General features: G+C 35.4%; 1 protein-coding gene across 3 annotated transcripts in view; it reads left to right on the top strand.

Annotated features, from left to right (window-relative positions):
* The window catches only part of LOC131030759 (uncharacterized), a 167,615-nt gene that overhangs the window by 68,115 nt on the left and 85,967 nt on the right, over window positions 1-13,533 (top strand). For 2 of the 3 annotated variants that reach the window (XM_057961669.2, XM_057961672.2), the window contains exon 2: window positions 3,280-3,705. In XM_057961669.2, the coding sequence (XP_057817652.1) occupies window positions 3,280-3,705 (426 nt within the window). Of the gene's footprint in view, window positions 1-3,279; window positions 3,706-12,512; window positions 12,696-13,533 lie in introns of those variants that run through there. The other variant, XM_057961671.2, reaches the window with a different exon arrangement.

Below are 13,533 nucleotides of genomic sequence, written 5' to 3'. Positions count from 1 at the left end.
TCATTTCTTGCAAACAATCTATTGTTGATTGCCTTGTGTCCAAAATAAGCAAGAGAAACAATAACCATAAAAGAAAGAATTATTAAACCTGTTCATAAGTGCTTGTCTTGAGATAGGAGGCCTTTTGAAAGCATTATTTCTGATTTTTGATGATGAATCCTTTGTGCCGTCCGCATAAGTCTTCTACTGTTCTTCTTTTGTAGACTTAGAACTTTGACCTTCTTTAAGACCAACTCCACCTTTATCAATAGACATTATTTGTGAGCCAATGACATTATCCAAGGACATGAATCTTTTCTCATTTGTCTTCTCATGATTTAGTTGTGTCAAAGATTTGTCTAATTTTCTAAGTGAAACAATTTCAGCTTCAAGTCTCTCACAATTTTCTTCCTTGAACTTAAGTTGATTTCTAATTTCTTCTTCTCTTTTCTTTGTTTCTTCAACTTGAACCTTCAAATCAACTATCAATTTTTCTGCTTCTTCAAGAGCATGAGTTGTCTTGACTTTCGTCTCATTATCTTCTTGTAGCAGCAACTTCAAGGTCTGATTTTTCTTTCTAAGTCTCTTGATTTCACTTAGAGCACTTATTAGCTCTTCTTCAAAACCCACTTCTGCTTCATCAATATGATATTCATGAGAACCCATGTGTGCAATCATAATCAACCTCCAAGCATTTAAGCTCTTTTTTCAAAGGAACCCTACTTTGAAACCAATTGAAGAGCACACAAAAAATACTGATCAGTATTTTGAACTTTTAAACACATGAAACCACATAAACACAGAGATAGAACAGAGAGAGAAAACATTAACAAGGAGAACACCAAATTTCACGTGGAAAACCCTTTCTAGGTAAAAAAACTACGGTAGCTCAATAGCTTTCATTAACGAAATGGGCACCAATCCATATTACATAAGTGAGCACCAACTCTCCTCAAAGCACCAACTTCACTCAACTTAAGCACAAAATCGAATGCATTGAAACTTATTAACACTTTTCATAATACACTGAGCACTTCAATCACCACACAAAAATTACACAGATCCTGCTGAAATAGTTCTTGACTTCTTATCTGCAGCAAGTTGAAAAGACAACCAAAATATATCCCACAGTAAAAATGAAGACAACGATTAACAGTAGAAAAATAATTTTGAAAAGATTAACATGTAGCATACATGCTTGTCTCCATAAACTCTAAACAAGGAAGGAACGATTGAGGTATTTATCAATTACTTCAGAATTCAAAATGGTTCCTTTTTTAAATGCTGATGTTACACAATTGTTGTCAAGAATAAGCTGGCCTACTCAGTCAAACGAAGAATCTGCCGTCGCTCAAGAAGGATAAATAAATTAATGTGCCGCCAAGAATCAAAATCTGAAACTGTTAAGAGTATATAGACACTTGCAATCGTCATATACTAAGAATAATACCAGATCACCTCAATAAATTACCACGTCCAGCAGATGATATTTATTTCATCAAACAATAGCATGGACAAAATATAATTCCACTAATAAAGAAAATCATTGACTAGCTTTGACATCAGTGACAAAATATTCAACAGCTTCCAACCATATGCTCTCCCAAACTTGCACAATCCAATGATGCATGCCAAAAGTTGAAGCAAAGGTATGAGAGCATGGCATCCATAGAAATGATGATAGAGCCCCAATTCAATCAGTAAATGCTCCGGCCATTTGTATGGTCCACCATAAGTAGCACAATCTGCTAATTCATGTCGAGGAGCTGAAGCTAAGCAATCTTCGAGGAACACCATAGAAATGGATCTAGGTCTTACAACCTTAAAAACTCCAAGATTCAAAGTTTTTATTTTGAAATAAATATTGATAATATTGCAGTAATATATAAAATTTTGTTTCTGCTCTCTCATAACAGTAAACAAGACTTGAGTGACATGATTTCTTAAATTATCTGCATTATGGTTTTAATCAAGGTTGAAAGACACTGCGATTTTTTTGCAGACTCGCGGGTCATTTTTTACTGCAAGTCACTCAACAAATAACTCGCGGCCGAGTAATTCTAAAAATCACAGTGATTTGTTGAGGTTAAAATCGCAGGAAATCAGCGTCAAAATCGCCACTTAAAAGGAAAAAAATTTAAATATCCAGAAACCTAATTTTTTTACCCATTTTTGGGCGTTTCAAGCTGCGACAAAGACATTGTGTGCAATGCGAAAATGATAAAATTGCTCGGCGCGACGGAAAAAGGGCTCGTAAGGGCTTTTGCGAACCTCAAACACCAAATTTTCTATATTTTTGGTAAGTCGACAGTTTTAGTGCTGCAGTTAAAAAAACATTGATTTAGATTCATTCTGGCCTTTGTTTGGCAGATGACAAGCAATTGAGAAAGGGCACGCATTGAGTGATCAAGGGTTACCGTTAAACCACATTGTTAATTCTCCATGATTGAAGATTAACACATTGTTCATACATTAATGTTGTCTAAATTAATGTTTTCAACCCATTAATGTTGTAATTAATATATTGCGATTAATACAACATTTAGACTTAACAATCACTTTAACACTTAATATTAATGTGTTACATATATATCATAATTAATCTATTTACAATTAATATTAAGGGCACGTGTTGATTATTATAATGTTAATTTTTAGACATTGTTATAAAAATTAATATAACAATAATATGTATTAATATTTAGACTTTATATAATATCAATATAACAATTAATATTAACAATAATATAACAATATCTAAATATTAATATCTTTTAAAGTATTATATATTTTAAGAAATTATATATTTTCACATGTTCGATAAATTTGCCGAGTTATTGCCGATTTTTTCCCGAGTTTTTGGCGAGTCCCGAGTTTTTAAAATTTTTGGGCTGGCCGAGTCATTGCCGAGTCCGAGTTTTTCAACTATGGTTTTAATTATGTGCCATTCTTTTACAGTTAAATTTTGCTGAAATAGAATTTATGGAGTAGCTGTTAACTAACTTGTTTTCTGTCCATATGCTATATTAGACCATAGTCTCTAGTTGTACAACTTAGGAGAAAAACACTTCAAAGAATGTGATTGTTGAATTCAGCATGTTTTCCCAACTTTTATCGTGGGATTCTTTTTGTTTGTAGTACCAATGATTTTTAATTGTTATTTTTATTATCTCACTTGATTGTCATGTATAGGTGTTCCCTAATTTGATCACTATTATGAACATTTCTTGCTAAATATATGAACTGAGTTTTACACTGCACTAAGGTTCATTATTCAACCAATGTTAATGGTGTTTGCAGGCAAGTGAGCAAGGAAGGGACTTAAAGAATAAAGAATTGACTTCTGTACTACATGATCAACTAAGAGCTATGGACAATTTTGATATCAATTATCTTGAACCAGGCCTCCCATCAGTTTCTGAACTAGCACAGACACACAAATTTTCTATTGGGAAGCTACTAAAGAAGACAAGCATTAAACACACGGCATCTACATCAGAGGATGAAAGAAACTTCCTAATATCCCCCACTGCGTTGTCACAATCAAAACAATGCTATAGGAATAATTCAAAACTTTATGCTTCAAAGTCATTTTACCTATCAAGAGTAATTGTACCATTGTCTGTGAAAAGAACATCATCAATGCCAGTTTCACCTGCGCTGGTTTTATCTCAAAATATTGAAGCAGCTTATCAGAAGCAACGTACTGATCATTCTCCCCTTGTTGTAAGATTCTAATCTTCACTATTACAAATTTCTGTATAACTAGTAATAGCAGCTGATCTAAATGCATTTTATATTTGCAATAGCACAGGCACTTTCTATTATAGGTTTTCTTTGACTGTGATAATTGCACTTTGCATTAGTGTGAAGTACATATCACTTTAAATGTCACAAAATAAGCACAGTTTACTTTGTGGAGATGGTGTGTATAGAGAAAGGTGAAAAGAAAAATTTGTGCTTGCCATTTTGCCTTTATTCTTATGCATTGCTTCTTTCAAAGGAACCTTTCTTCTATGTGTTTTTTTATGTATCAGTTTTTGTTAATAGTAATGTTCCTTTTCATATATTTTATCACCCCTGCCAATTTTCTAGGTTTTCTATCTTTGCAACACTTATGAAATGTGGAACAAAAAAGAAAGCTCAACAATATTGGTTATTGAAGCCTCTTAACATGACACTGAACATAAGCCAAAACTGTCATTTACTGAAAGCTGGACAGCAGCATTAAATATTAATATTCAATACCCTTTATATCAAATGGGTAGCAAGGGTTTGGAGAAAAACCTTTGCACGTAACATTCCAAAGTTGTAAAGAAGAAATATTTATTAATGTATTATTCAGACGACCAAACTAAACAGCAGATCCAACTTGTGGAATATGCAGCTGTAGTGATACGGTAGTGCAGCACTGTCACAGTGGTACAAAAGTATTGTAGTAGAAGCAAAATTTACTTAAAACCCCTTTTAACAATAGATTTGATATCCAAATGGTATGGTATCTCGAAATAATGTGTGGCGGCCAAGAACCCTAGGTGTGAAAACAAAGAGGCTGGAAACCCTTACAGAATGTTGGGCCCGATCTGTGCAGCAGCAAAAAGGGCCTCATATTGTTTCACAACAGCCACAAACAAATTAACAATTTGATTTATCTGAATATATGAATCGATCACATCTTTGACAATTCAAAACCTTTTAGTTAATCTTTCAACAAATCAGCAGTAGCACCAATAAAACCCCCAGATGGAACAATCTCTTATGGACAAGATGGTTTTCATTTTCAAATCCAGCAACGGAAACGAAGAGCTTTTTCATTGTCTTGATCTTTTACACCAAATTCTTCTACCTTTAAAATGGAATGAGAAACAAATGATCATTGATGATGCAAAGGACCAATTTGCCCTTGTTTTGTAACTTCCTTTTGGGCCCTCAATTTGAATTTCTCTTTTTCCCTCCAACAACAATTTTTCCCTTTTTTCTCTCCAAAGTTTCTTAAACATAATTTGGGGATGCCTTCTCTACTTGGGGAACTCGTCATGGGGGAAAGGATTCCTTTTGGAGTGGAAAGGCTTAATAAATTAATAAAGTGATTTTTAAAGGGAGTTTCTAGAATGTTCCTTAGATAAAGGGGGATGGAGAGCTCATTTGGTATGTTGAGTTTATTATTTTTTATATTTCTCTCTAAGAAAACCTTACGTGGTAGGGATTTGGATTTGGTCCATCTCAGCCTTCCGAAGGACAAAATCCCTCTTGAAGAAGACTAGCTAGAATAGTAAAAGATCTACTCTGGCTGGTATTTATTGGAGATATCTTACAATTATTTCGCAGTGCATTTCTAGTTTGGTATTTATGGGTGTTGTTCAATTTTCAAGAGTTTTGAAGACATTTTCTAGTGTTGGTTGTACCATTCCAACTACCCCAAGATTCACATTTTTGCTCATATCTACGAAAATAAAACATATTATTCTGGGTATTGTCTCAAAGGTTTTCTTATGGCTAGGCGATGAGGTTGCATATGCAATATGTGAGTTTTGGTTTGGCATTTATTTTTCTGGCCCAAGTTGCCCCTTGCAAGTAGTGCCCGACTTGGGTATTGGCATGTGGGAATTTGTGAGGTATTTCCTTGTATTTGAAGGGTACAAAATCATCTTTTGGAGGGCATTTAAGGGGTCCTAACAGATCTGAATCAGTTCAGTTGGTAAAAGAAGTGACTAGAATCTCTAATGTTAATTGCCCTTGTTCTTTTCCTTACATTTAGTTGCTGGATCGGACTTCTAAGTTACAATTTTGAGTATTAAAGGTTAAAGGTTTGGTTTGGTGGTTTGTGGATTGTGATATGACTAGAATGACCTGTAGTAATCTTGGTATGAGCATTTGATGACGAATTTGAAGACATTACAGATCTTTAGCACCAAGAAGACACATATTTCTAAAGGTACCCATGTTTAGTCTTTTTGCTAAGTGCGTACTTGATTGTAATATCCAAGTTATATGTGAAAACATCTCGATTTTATGAACAGTTTGTATGGTTCATGTATTTCAGTTATAGATGATGTTAATGCTTCTTTTCTATAGAAATTTATTTGCTATGAATGAATGAAACAAATCAGATCATTATTGCAAGTATTTATTTCTATTGGTAGTTTTCATGAATCGATAAGCTAATGTACTTTGTTAGTAAATGTAATCAAATTGTTTGATGAAATTACTCTAAAGTGAAAGTGCAAAAAAGAACTGATAGCAAATAGGGTAGCATACTACAATGGTATCGGAGAAGTGTATCTTGCCAACCTATGAGTTCTTTCAATTCTAGATGATGCTAATAAGAGAACGAGTTCCTTAATAGATCGGTTTAGAAGTTTGCTAAGAGAAATCAAATATAAGCCTTCAATGGAGGTTCTTAACTGTTAGTTAAAATTTTTGTACACCTAGGAAGGTGTGCAAAATTGTGGTTTCAACCACAACGTGTGAGTATAAAACTCTTCTAATTTAAGGGAAGGCTCCCCCTATTACTAACTAAACACTAATCTAATTTGGGTGGGACGATGTCCTTTTCTCTTTTTTCAGAAAGAATGATATTATTTCCTCTTCCTAGAAAAAAAATAGCAGTTTTGAAAACAGATGCAACAACTTAATGAACTTTAATAATAACAAAAGAACTTAAAGAAAAAGGAAGAGAAGTTTCCGTGAAATCTCAAAGTCTTCCGTCACTTCCTCCGAGACAAGAAGATGGAAACAAAGCTCAAAGTCTTAATTCCCACTGTCCTATCTACCTTTCCAAAATGATCAAAACAAGAAAATATACAGCATATAACAACGCAAAGTCTACAAATATGATGCACTACTTCAAATGGGAACAACCACAAGCACAAATTCTTGCAACTCTTCTCAATTTTTAACACATAACTATACTAATTAAACCCTCACTATTTGCAGCACAAAGTCTGCAATAAATCAGGTTAAAGCTCTTCTCAACAATCTCGCTATAATCTTAAGCAATTGCAGAAAATATGCCACTATGACACAAGAACACGATGGATATAAAAGTATGGTTTCAACACAAAGTCTGAAACTCAAAATCCTTTTGATATTACTTGAGAAAAAATAGTTTACAAGTATAAAGCTCAAAGTCTTTATGATTGCAAATTCTTGCAGAGTTTTCTTGCTTTTTGAAAAAGATAAAAATTACAAAGGGCACCCTCATGTATATATAGGAGAGGGTCTGAGAGCAAAATGTGGGAAAAATATAACTAACTGAGACTTTTTCCACAACTAACTAACTAACTATGACTTATTCAAATTACAATTCTATTGCTAACCAACTTGTAATTTGTTTACATGCAATAACAAGTTATAAGACCACTTGTAATTACAAGTCTTGACACTACATGTAATTTGTCAAAAAGCAAATACATAAAACAAAATTCAAGTGTCATGAGACACGTCTTATTCCCTTCTATTTCTGGCCATGAAGGACTGGAATCTTTCAATAGATATCTACAACTCATCAGGATTAGGACCAATTGTATTTCTTGCAACAACAACAGTCTTGATGATGATAGCAAATATGTTCCTCAAGAACAGTTTGCATCTTATCAAGGAAAACTTGGCAATTCACAAACCGGTGGATTGAAGCTATGGTAAACGGTTCTGATTCCAATTCCCGATGAAGTCTTGACACCAATTCAGTAAGTATCAAATCTTTAGTGAGCAATTCTCCATCACGACTTAAGATCTTGCAAGAGTGACTTGTTAACCATGAGTTCTTCCAATTCGATATACCTCTCCCTGTTTGGTAGCACCATATTGCTGCACAAGATTTCTAGCTTGACTTGATCCATTTCATGCTAGATCCTCAAATCCTTCTCTATGGATTTTAGACTTTGGCTAAAAGCCTCTAAAGTCTAATTCACCTTTATTTTCGTTGCTCTCACATTGTTTAACACATGCAGTGCTTTCTTCACCATTTGAGTACTTTGATCAATTAATTGATCTACCCAAGAATCAACTGCCTTGGCCTTTCGATCGACTTTCTCCAATTGCTTGATGGATTCTTTAAAAGTGGAGGAGGTCAAGGGATCAACCTTTTCTGAGAAATTAGTGATCTTTTGGATCACTGAGACGAGTTGCACATTCTCCTCCTTGAGCTTATCCTTCTTTGCTAGGAGCTCACCATAACTCTGAACTAGTGAAGCCACAGAGTCCCAAGCGTCATGCATAATTCCACCATGTGTTTTCTTTCCTAGTTCCACCCTTGTGAGCTTGTAATCAAATAGTTGCATTTCTTTTGGAGGCTTCTCAACTAGAGGCTTTGCCACTTTTGTATATTTCATTTTATTGCTGTCCACAACCACCCACGAGACTGTCTTTGCCTTCTTAGCAGCCCTTGGCTTAGGTTTTCTAAGCTGTTGGAAGTCAAATACATCTAGAGAAACCTCCTGCTTCTTCCTCTTAGCAGTGAGTGAACTTAACCAAGGAGGTAGATCTAATGAGCTCGCATTTGGGACAACAACTATGGTTTGTGAAGAAACAGGCTCCGCCTGTACCACAGTTGTCATTCTTGGTGAAGCCTCGGTCTGGACAGCGACAAGAGTTTGCTCAGACGACAAATCATGACTAGCTTCAGACATGAACTTATCGAAGCTTATGGCGGAAGTATCAACTTCATGAAGTGATATGCAAGACAAAATGACATATGAGGGGTTCACATCAAAGACATTCTCCAAGCCACCATGAGAAGTCTCTACAGGTACTTATACATTAGTACAAATAGACGTACTTAGTTCAACAGGATCCACATGAACTGTGGAGGAGTCCACATCCGTGTTAATTGGAGACATAGGTTCATCCAACGATAATTGGGGACGACTGTGTGAGGAGAATCTGAATCCATAGTAGGGGGTGATCCTGCTATATTCTCCTCATGAACTTCATTTTTAGGATCAATGACATGAATTTGCACCTCAGGTTTTTCCTTTCCTTGTAATGATATCTTTAGTGGAGGGATGACCAAAGCCCTACTCACCCTCAGCTTGATCCTAGTGCTTGGAGAAGAAGCACCTTCTTTGGACTTGATCTTGACTTCAGATCTATGCCCAACTAGACCATCTGAATCGTGTTCTACCCCACCTTTAACCTTAATGATTTTGACATCATTGTTCTTTAGCCAAGCATTGGTGTTGGCAAGGATGGGCTGAAATCTGTCAAAGATAGAAGTACACTCCTTTTGTGACCATTGAGGAGATGGAAGAGGAGTCTTAGCAACTCTTTGTTCTATATACCCCAAGTCAAGAATTTTCCCGTCATCCACCATACCCTTAGGATCTTGGTTAGATCCAAATCTACAATCTGCTCTAACGTGAGCCTGTTGTAATCCATTCTCCTGACATCCTCTTTTGTTCGAAGATCAATCCATATATCCTCAAGGCGATGGACATGAGTGAAGGCTCTCTTGATTCTATCCTTCATTCCCCGATAGTCAAAATCTTTCCTCGCCTTGAACTTCTTCAACTTGATTTCTTGAAGTTTTGTTTCCATTGCCTTGGCTCTAGCAGTGGTTGTCAAAGAATAAGGACCAATTTGCAATGGACTATGAGAGGATATATTGATACCTTGCTTATGATTGGCTAATTGGACTCCATGAACTGTCATCAGCTGCCTAGACAACTCCATCAGAATGATCTTGTCAGTAGGATATCTTGGAAGCATGTATGGCTGATCTTCAAAACATCCAACTCTCACATAGGTGAAAGTTGGGAACTGTAGGAACAAAACATCCATACTCATTCACCTTCTTCCAGGCTGCCTCAGACACTCTTCTGTTTTTTAGTGTTTTATCAAATAAGCACATGAAATAGCCAAAGAAAGCATCCCGCACCCTCCTATAATGAATTCTATTGGGCCTCAAAGTGAGTTGCTCATAATATCTCCATACTAGTACCAACGATTTGTCACCTTTGGTAGAAAGACCATTGTCTAAGTGATGCCGCTATGTACACCAAGTACGAATTCATGTAGAAGGTGAGGGTGGTTGGGACTTGTGATAGCTACTCACACAAGTTATCACTAATGACTTCACCCCAGAAGATGTGAGATTGCCCTTTCCTCATGACTACGATGTACTTGTACATCCAGATCTCAAACACATTGGAATGCTTCAATCCCATTATTCCATTGAGAAGCATGATCATATCGCTGACCTCTTCAATAAAATCAAAGCGATATAATTTGGGCCATCTTGAGAAACAGGCCTTGGAAGTTTTAAGCCATTTAGAGTTGATATGTCTTATGCAATCTGACCTCTTCTGGTTGTAATGATCCAGAGCACTCTTCATAGAGATATTAGCATACACTGGAGTGGCAGGAACCTTGAAGATCTTGTCAATAGTCGTAGCATCCAATTTGATAATAATATTACCATCATCATCCTTGATAGTCCTAGATCTAATATCAAAATGAGTAGCGCATGCAAGCACAAATTCTGGCTCCAAGGTAGCCACAAGGAAAGTGGAAACCAAATGGATGTGACTATTCAAGAGCAATTGCATGCCATGGGTTGGTGATCCCTCTGCCCTTTCTAGAAACTCAGACATGTCAACATGTCCGATCTTTGTGTCCTTGATCTCATCCACTGGAGAGCTCACTTGAGAAGGAGCAATCTCGTTCTGATATTTATGATACTTATATTTCATCTTCTTGTTGGAAGGGAAGGTCGACTCTTTTGTTATTGAACAAGAATCTGCAACACTGAAACAAAACCCCAAAGCCAAAGGAAGAATATGCCTAAAACTTTGCCACAACTCCCAAAGAAGAAGTTGGAAAGGAGATACAAAGACCTCACTCAAAGCTGAAATAGGCTCGAGAAGGAGAACAGTCCTATTGAAACCCGAATATGCAACAAAAGTTCCTTTAATTCATTTAGTATAGCTCTTGCCATTCCTTGAATTGTTCTATTCTTTCTCTCAACTACTCCATTTTGTTATGGAGTTCTTTTAGCTGAATATTGTCTATCTATTCCTCGCCTTTCAAAATATTCTTCAAATTTATTTGAAAGTGAATTCTCCTCCTCTGTCAGATGTAAGGCATTTGATCTTTAACTTTGCTTCATTCTCTACTAAGGCTTTGAATGCCAACTTCTCAATTGCATCAAATTTTTCTTTATGAAAAGCTGCCCAAGTCATCCTAGAATAATCATCAATCAACAACATGAAATAACTCTCTCCTAGCAAGCTTTTTGGCCTCGTTGGCTGCACACAAATTAGTGTGAACAAGTTCCAAAGGCTTTGTCATAGAATACTCCTTAGGTTTGAAGCTTGTCCTTGTCTGTTTGCTATATTGACATTGTTTGCAAATAATATTTGAAAGCTTTTCAATTTTCGGCATATCCCTTATGGCTTGCTTTTTGTCGATGTGTCTGCATCTTTGCTTTCTTTACTTAATCATCTCCTTATAAATATTCTTGAACTTATCCCACATGTCCTTCACTAATTTGCAATACATTACCTTTACAAATTCAGATTCGACTAGACCACATAATATTGCATTCTTGGCTTTGGAGTTATTCTCACTTTTTGGCTTTTCATCTTGTTCTGCTAGAGGAGTGGCACATGGTGTATAGCCTCTTTCTACAAATTGCCAAATGCTGTAACATAGGGCATTTAAATGTCTCCATCCTTATGCTCTAGAACGCATAATTTGTCCCATCAAATAGAGGTGCCTAGTTTGATTAGAAACCATATGATTCTTGCCCGACCATGTGTGTTCTATAAGATCTCCATTCAAGCAGCTAGGCTTTATAGAAGAGACCTTCTCTGATACCAATTGAAGAAAACACTGTCAACAATCTTGTCATTGATGTCAATGGGTTTGGATTGCAAACCAAAATATAATTCAAATGCTTGTCCAATGGGGTTTCATTGTAGTGTTCTTGTGATTCTGGATCTGTACATTATTGTTTCGGTTGTACATAGACAGGTTCTATTGTTGTGATTCTGGATCTGCACATTATTCCAGTTGTACATAAATAGGTTATATCAATCATCATGAATATGGTAAAGCATTAAGAATATGATAACGTTTAAAGATAATTGAAAGGACCAGTTCCCTTTGTATGTGCTCAGATCTGCAGAATGCCACCTTAATGTGTTTACCCTTCTTAACACGTACTAATGTGGAAGACTAAGTGCCAAATTACATTCATTTTCCAGATATGAAAACATTTGAAGAGGTGAATACGTATTTGCTTTTAGGCATGAAAGTTACTATTAATATGATTGCTTTATTTATAATCCTTCTTCATCGGTTGAGTGGTTTTTATATTTTGTTTGTTTTGGTTAAGAAGATTAGGTGACTCGGTTGAAGTAGTTAGGGTTGTAATTGTTTGAATAAGTTAGTACTATCACAAAGTTCTATTTAAAGTTGAGGGGAGTCGATGGTTAAAAATGTTAAGGATGTTATTGTAAATGACTTGGATAGAAAAGTGTATTATTTAAAAGCATTCATTGAATTCAAAAGGAATGTTACTGTGTTGATAGTTCACGAAGGATATACAATCATCAAGGTCGTGCATTGCAAATGTTTTCGATGTGTATGCATACACACAATGAGTATCATACAAAGGCTATGATCAAAGTCGTGAATGGTCAGATTGCATAGTAAATATCATTTTAAACTGCAACCAAGGTATCTTTTTTTCACATGAGAAAGGTATTATACAGATATTCAGATTTCTATATCATTGAACAATTTTATCTAAAGGTTAAGATACAGATTTGTATTCAAAAGTTTATGTTTCTCTTCTAGAAATGCAGATATTGTTTTTTTATTCACACATGAAATACAATTTGTCTAATGTCTGTTCTAAGTTGAATCACAGGCAAAAGGAATATCTGAAGTTAAGCGCTGATTAAATGATAAACAGATCTGTATAGATATAATGATCACAAAATGCCATTTATACTTGAAATTTTCTAAACATACATAAAGTTTAGAAGTTTGATAAATTGTTCATATAAAGTCAATATTTTGAAAGCTTCAAAAGATTTTAGCTGTAATATGCAATTGTTATGAAATTGAACTTCTTTAATGTACTGAGTAGTTGGTAATAGGTATCACAAAAACTTGAGTTGCTGCTCAAAGATTTGGGATTAAAAAGTTTGAGTTGGTACTCAAAGATTTGAGATTGAAAGTGTTGGTGCACTTATAGACAAGGGTTTGATAACTCCTTAGTGTTGGTGCCCTTAAACATTGTAATTGGAGTATAGATTGTGAGGCTGGATTAGGACAGTAGATCCTAGTAGCGTTCTCACGTGGTTTTGGGTTTCCACGTAAATCTTGTGTCTTGTTTTATTGTGCATCTCTTTTATGTCTTTTGGTTTTCAGATTGAAGCTTGTTAAAAGTTAAAAGTTGTTAAAGAAAGATTGAAGTTTTTGTGTACTACTGATTCAGCCTTCCCCCTCCCCCTAGTAATACTTCTATGTTCTACAATTGGTATTAGAGCCAGTGCTTGTACAAAGACCTAATCAGTCTAAGTAGATTTTGGTATTAGAACACAT

The sequence above is a fragment of the Cryptomeria japonica genome, chromosome 5, assembly GCF_030272615.1.
Source record: "Cryptomeria japonica chromosome 5, Sugi_1.0, whole genome shotgun sequence".
NCBI classification, from domain to species: domain Eukaryota; kingdom Viridiplantae; phylum Streptophyta; class Pinopsida; order Cupressales; family Cupressaceae; genus Cryptomeria; species Cryptomeria japonica.
This window is presented reverse-complemented; position numbering and strand designations above follow the sequence as displayed.